The following is a 6,612-nucleotide window of genomic DNA, read 5'->3' on the forward strand; positions in this document are numbered from 1 at the left end:
GATGGATGGATGGATGGATGGATGGATGGATGGATGGATGGTGACCCTAATGTGTTTTAGAAAAAATTCACAATATATTCAAGCTTCCAAATTGTGTTTCTACAATTTGTTGAAGTTGTTATACAACCATTCCACGCTGAAAAAAGGAAAAAGTTAAACTTAATCATGAAAAGCACACAGTGATTTACATTTATGCAAATGTTGCTTATATGCAAAACTGCAGGAAACTACAAAGTAACATCTTGAGCTGCTGCAGCAACAGTAGCAGCTCAAGATGTTATGAACAGAAGAACAGAGGTACTCCTGTTGTAATGGGGTTTATATATTTAAGGAAACCACAGTAAGTATCGATTGTAGCAATACTGAGCTTGACCTGTTATCCTCAATATTCTGTTAGTTTTCTGCTAAAGTTAAATCCCTGAAATGAAGTGACTGGGGGAAAAAAAGCCAATTTCCCACGTGAATTCGGATCCCACCTTTTCACTCCGACCCCTATTTAGTTATTTAAATTGATACGAACCTTTTAAAGCTAAATGCTGACAGAGAACTACAACTTAATATGGTTAATTCACTGCCAATATAACACGAGAATTATGACGTCCATATCAGCACAGATGCAATTTCAGCACATTGGGTCTTCACCTCTGAGTGAAATATTTGTAAATCATATGCTGAGCTCCGGAGTTAACAGCTTTCGAACATGATCAACTGCGCTTTCTCCACTAAGAATGATTTGCTAGAAGAGGGAAATAAGATTTAACAAAATATAAAAAGGCCTTTTGTGCATGCCATGATAATGACCATGTGAAAATTTGCTTTGTGTTGGGGTTGAATAACTGAACAAGAACCTGCCAGAGAGGGTAATATACAATAAGAAGGAAAGATGACGATGAAGCAAACGATTTGGTGCTCGGTTTTGTTTCATTTCATCATTTTCTCAACCTCTGGGTAAAACTTTTATTTGGGAACCATCCGGAGATAATTTGTTGATCGGCGTTTCTTCCATCTCAAAATCTTTCTTAAAAGGGGTTTACGTTTCATTGCAAAAGTGAAAAAAATTACATTTCTTATTGTTAATATGGATTGCTCATTTAAAGACAGCCATACAGGAGATGTACAGTCAGAGACAAGGAGCTTGTCAGAACAGCCACATGGAAAACTAACAATGTGCTCAAGAACGAACTGAGCTCCCTGCTTCACTTCGGCGGATCACTTTCAGAGCTACAGCGCCTTTCAAAAGTATTCTTACCTCAAATGTTTCACATTTTGTTACATTGCAACCGTAAGCCTCTGTGAATTTTATTTGGATGGAGTTTATGTGTCGCAAAAAGTAGTGCATAATTGTGAAAAGGAGGAAAAATACATTGTTTGTACACATTTATTTTTGGCTTATAGTTGTGATCACCCGTCTTAAGCCACAACTTTGTAAAACCACCAGCTGCCAGGTTTCAGAAGTGTCCAACTTTCTGCTTTATCTGCTTTGCAAAGTAGCTCCAGCTCAGCCAGACTGGATAGAGGGTATCTTTGAACATCAGTTTTCCTAATTGGATTTAGATTTGAACTTTGATTAGACCATTCTAACACATGGATATGCTTTGATCTAAATCATTCTTTTGTAGTTCTCTGTGTGTAAAGGCTGCTCTGACAGAAAGTGGACCTGCACCCCTGTCTCAAGTCCTTAGCAGACTCTGTTTTTTCTCTTCTACCAGAATTGCCCACTAATTAGCTTGATCTATCTCTTAGCATTTTGGTCTCATTTGGCCAGAGAACCTTTGTTCGTGTTTTGCTATATCCTCTGCATGGATTGTGAGAATTATGATTCTGTCTTTCTTTCAACAATGACTTTTTTTCTGGCCACTCTACATTTGTGGAGTGACATACCAGTTTTGCTAAAAGATTCCTCCACCTGATCAATGGATCCCAAGAGCTGCTCCGAAACGATCGCTACTGTGATTAATGCTCTCCGTTCCATCCTCGTGAGTTCAAGCGGATGGCCATGTCTCGGTAGTAGATTTGTAGAGAGCTGTCAACAGACTCCAACACCTTGGCTCTGGTCTCTCTCCAGTTAAAGTTGCCAAAGGCTTCTCGTCTGCTTTGATCTACGCTATCCTTGCCCAGTCTGTCGATTTTAGGTTGAAAGTCATGTCGATGGTAGGTTTGGAGGTGTACCGTGCTATTGGTTTTCAAATTTAGCGAACAAAGAACAGTGAGATGTTCCAAGCATTGACTGTTGTTTTATGACAAAACCTTGCTGTAAATTTCTCCATCGTTTTCCCTGACCCGTCTGCCGAGTTCCTTGGTGTTCACAAAGATGCTTGTTCACTTTTTTTCCTAACAAACCTCAGAGGGCATCACAGGACCGCCATATTTACTGCTGGGCTGAAATGATTCACCGGATTAATCAATTATTGAACTAATCGTCAACTGATTTAGTAATTGATTAATCGTTAACTGAAGTGTACAGACTCAAAGTAAAAGGTCATTTGCTGAAAAAAAAAATCAGCGTGTTCAGAGCTTTATTTACACCAAAACTGCACAAATAATGGTAACATTTTGCATTTAAGATAAAACTTTCACATGTAAATATGTTTTACCCAAAACTCCTCAAGTGGTATAGTTTTAGCTTCACCTAGTTAAAATTCACTAACGCTATAATATTTTGCTGCATTTTAGGCAGTAAAATATTTTATTTTCTTATTTGGTGTATTTCTTTTAAAAAAAAGCTTACGTGTTTAAATGAAAAATCAGCAAAATGTAAAAATCTTTATTAGATTAATTGTCAGAATAATCAATAAATTAATTGATTAGTTGCACCGCCAGTTTACTGTTTAAGTACATTGATGCTGTATACTAATAAGGAGACTTCTGATGACCCTGATTTCATTTTGTGGCATCAGGTTAAGGGGGCTCATCAGAAATCTTTGTCACAGTTTTCATTTTTGTTTTGTAAAAACAAAAATTGAAAACCGCATGTCATTTTCTTTCCACCTCACAGTTATTCACGACTTTATTTGATACTACTTTATGGCACTGTGCTGCTTCATACGGTTCACAGCTGCAATGTGGTAAAACATGACAAAGTAAGTCTGAGTTCTTTTAAAAAGCCGATGCACAACCTGCGAGACAGTCACACCACGTCAAGCTGGTCGACTCACTGAGACCCGCTCGAGGCTTCCTCCATTTACAATTTCCAGTGTTGAGCCACAACATGTTCTGCTACTACACAAACATAATGTCAACCTATATCTTCTGACGGCAAACACGCGCGTACGACAACAAGCTGCGAGATATATCCGCGGCCAAATCATAACCAAGCCCGGCACTCGAAATGAGCACTCTTGGAGCTCAGCAGATGGAGATGCAGCGAGTCGTGCTGTGTCACGACACTCCATTGTGTCAAATTCTCCCAGACTTCTCCCACCAGATTGCAATTCTCCCCCGTCCGGCAGCGGCGGTGGAAGTTGGCTGTCACGCCTGATCGAGCAGCGGCAGATGCGGGGAGGATGAGGCGGGGGCGGGGAGCTCGCTGGTGGGTTGAAGGAGGGATCAGCTGAAGGCAAACACGGGAGTTATTGGCATTAAGGCTGGGTAAGACCCAATCACTTAAACCATTTAACTTACTATGCGGCACCCCGGTGGCCTGCCCGGGTGACCTCAGCATCTGCTCACGAAGGTGTAAAGAGGGACAGTAAGAGGAGGAAGGATAGAAACAAAAACAGAGACTCCCCTGCTTACTTCCTTTCTGAATGGTTGAAAAATTAACGTACATTTCAAAAATGAAAGTCGCAGGGCAGACAAAATACTAGCCACTTGAGTTGTTTACTTATATTCATATACATTACATTTCAAATGAATATAATATTCATTGAATTCTAAAATTAGCTGCTTGTTAGATACCAAATACCATCAAGACTAAAAGTTGGTTTGTGTAATTTAAGGCTCACATATTTATATGAAGTGTTGAGGAAATCGTGCAACTTACTAAAAATTAAAAAAACTTTCATAAGACTTAGAATTACAAATGATTCTGTGTTGGAGCAAGATTTGTGGTTTGCCTCCAACATTAGCTAGCTTAGTGACAAAGCTAACACAAAGGTCAACAAGCTGAGTTTTTGAAACCCTAAAGCAGCAGCTGGTCATTAATGGCACATTTTAACCGTGGTTGTCAAGGCAAAAGTTGGAAGTGCACTTCTGAGAATAAATTTGAACAGTCTATTCCTAATTCAGTAGTACTTAAAGACTTGCATAGATTAGCAATGCCAAAAATGCTAAAGTCAAACATGCTAGCAAGTCAAGTTTCATTACCCTGAGGCAGTTCGTGCTAATGATGGAACCTGAGTTGCATGTTGAATTAATCTTTTAACTTACTAATAGTTAAAAACATTCGTAAGTCTTGGAATTAAGAACAATCGCTAGAGCATTGCGGTTCGCCTACATGTTAGCTGGTTTAGTGACTGAGCTAATGTAAATGCCTAACTTGCTAACAAGTTGAATTTTGCAACCCTGAAGCAGTAGTAGTCTATTAAGAACGACACATTTCAATGGGAAAAGGTGTACATTTCATCTCTTAGAATAAATGTAAGCAGTTTATTGCTAATTCAGTAACATTTTAAGTCATACACAGCTTAGCGGTACCAAAAATGCTAAACTTTCCTCAAAAGAAAGGTAGCTTAAATTTCTTTCAAGGGCTATACTTGATTTCTGGCCCAAAGTGGGTCCTCGAGGGCCGGCATCCTGCATGTTTTAGTTCTCTCCCTGGTTTACCGCACCTGGATCCAATGATGGCTCGTTAGAGGCCTAAGAAGAACATTGACATGCTGAAATGGTAGTTATTAAAACCAGGGAGAGAATTAAAACATGCAGGATGCCGGCCCTGGAGGACCGACTTTGGGCACCCTGGAGGAATCAGTAAGAATGAAAACTAGTTCTTTGGATTGTAAGGATGCTGGCCTGTACAAGAAAGACAAGCTTTCTTCTCTTATGAAGTTCCATTTGTCTCCCCATGTACTTTGACCGTATTCCATAATAAATCCAAACAGCATAATGCTTCCACCACCATGTTTTGCCAGGATGGTGTGATTATTGTTAGTGTTGGTTTTCCATCAAACACAGCAATTTGTATAAGCCAGAAAGGCATCATCACATCATGATGCCGTCGCCCCACACCGTCTTTTGAATGCAAATCCTTCTCAGTCTCATCTGGCCTGATAACCTTCCTCTGAATGCTACATGGGTTTTTTGTCAAATCCACAAAGTTTCTCTACAATTTCCAACAGTTTTCTCAGAAGCTTTATCCCCACCCCCTTCTCCACCTTGCCCTCCTCTGGCAGGTGAGTTAATGAACCAAATGCCGCCTGGTGCTTAGACAGAAGGGGCTTGACAAGGTTGACCTGGTAAATAGCGGGACTTAACTCGCAGCATCAGGATAATCAACACTGAAAGACGCGCCTTCTCTGACATCCCATCGCCTAAACATGTTGATGCGCTTTGTGGGCTGCACTGTCCGAGGACTCGCAGTGTAACACACACGCACCACCACCACCACCCTCCCCAGTGCATGCTGCTACAGCCTTCTGCACGCAAACAGCTCCCAGTCACATCCCAACTCCCACCTACACGCGCACAGAGAAGGGGGGGGGGGGGGGGGGGGGGACTCATAATAAATCCATAAAGTGCAGCGCGCGCACACTTAAAGGCTTAAAAATAGCTCGGAAAATGAACTGGACCCAGCGCGCGCTTCCAGTTAAAAGGCAGGTTTAGTTTTATGGACAGATGAGCGCCAGAAGTGAGCATCCACGCACCGAGATCGATAGGACCACAGTTCACGCAAGCAAGCGTGACAGTTTTATCATTATTTTGTTAAGTTTGTTTTGCGCTTCCAGCAAAACACACACACACCGCATTATGTGTACAATAATGCGGTCTTAAACTCGTTTTAAATCACATTCAGAGAGAGAGCGAGACGGGGGAGGATAAAACATCCAGAGATCCCCCCCCCCCCTGCGCATCCTCCTCGTTCGTTTCTAAAACACGTCTTGACCCCACTCTGCTCCTGCTAAACTTACCTGTGATTTCCCTGCTCACGCTGACAAAGCCGGCCGCTGAGCTCTCCTTTGAGGCCATGGTGCGCCGCGCCGCGGTCCGTCCAGCCCTTCCGGCCGCTTCCCCGTCCTCTCTCAGACGTCCACTCGCTGACAGACGCTGCCCGCTTCTTTGACGCTCCCGTCTCCCCCGATCCTGTAAATATCCGGGCTCCGGCAGGTACTCCTCGGCGTGGCAAAAGTCCGTAAAGTGAGACGCGGAGCGCTGCCACCGTGCGCACTTGCAATCTCCACTTAGGCACTCAGGAAAAGAGCAGAAAGAGGGGGAGAGAGAGAGAGAGGGAGAGGGAGGGAGGAAGAGAGGGAGGAAGAGAGGGAGGGAAGCAGGCACACAGAGGAGAGAAAGGGAGACTGGTGACGATAGGGTGGTGGATGCCTGTTTTTATTTGTTGTTTTTTGTGTGTGTGTAAACATGTAAAAGCTCTGGGGCCAAATTCTGCAGGGCCTAAAATATGTGGCTCCCATCCGGTGGATGAGACAACAAAAGTAAGGGAAACGGAAGAAAGGGTCT

General features: G+C 42.5%; 1 protein-coding gene across 4 annotated transcripts in view; it reads right to left on the reverse strand.

The window, feature by feature from the left end:
- carmil3 (capping protein regulator and myosin 1 linker 3) overlaps nt 1–6,371 on the reverse strand; it is a 114,244-nt gene extending 107,873 nt beyond the window's left edge. For 2 of the 4 annotated variants that reach the window (XM_032565977.1, XM_032565979.1), the window contains exon 1: nt 6,066–6,370. In XM_032565977.1, the coding sequence (XP_032421868.1) occupies nt 6,066–6,123 (58 nt within the window). In that variant the 5' untranslated portion in view covers nt 6,124–6,370. Of the gene's footprint in view, nt 1–6,065 lie in introns of all 4 variants that reach the window. The other 2 variants (XM_032565975.1, XM_032565978.1) reach the window with 2 other exon arrangements.
- Between the last annotated feature and the right edge of the window lie 241 nt (nt 6,372–6,612).

The sequence above is a fragment of the Xiphophorus hellerii genome, chromosome 6, assembly GCF_003331165.1.
Source record: "Xiphophorus hellerii strain 12219 chromosome 6, Xiphophorus_hellerii-4.1, whole genome shotgun sequence".
Taxonomy (NCBI): Eukaryota; Metazoa; Chordata; class Actinopteri; order Cyprinodontiformes; family Poeciliidae; genus Xiphophorus; species Xiphophorus hellerii.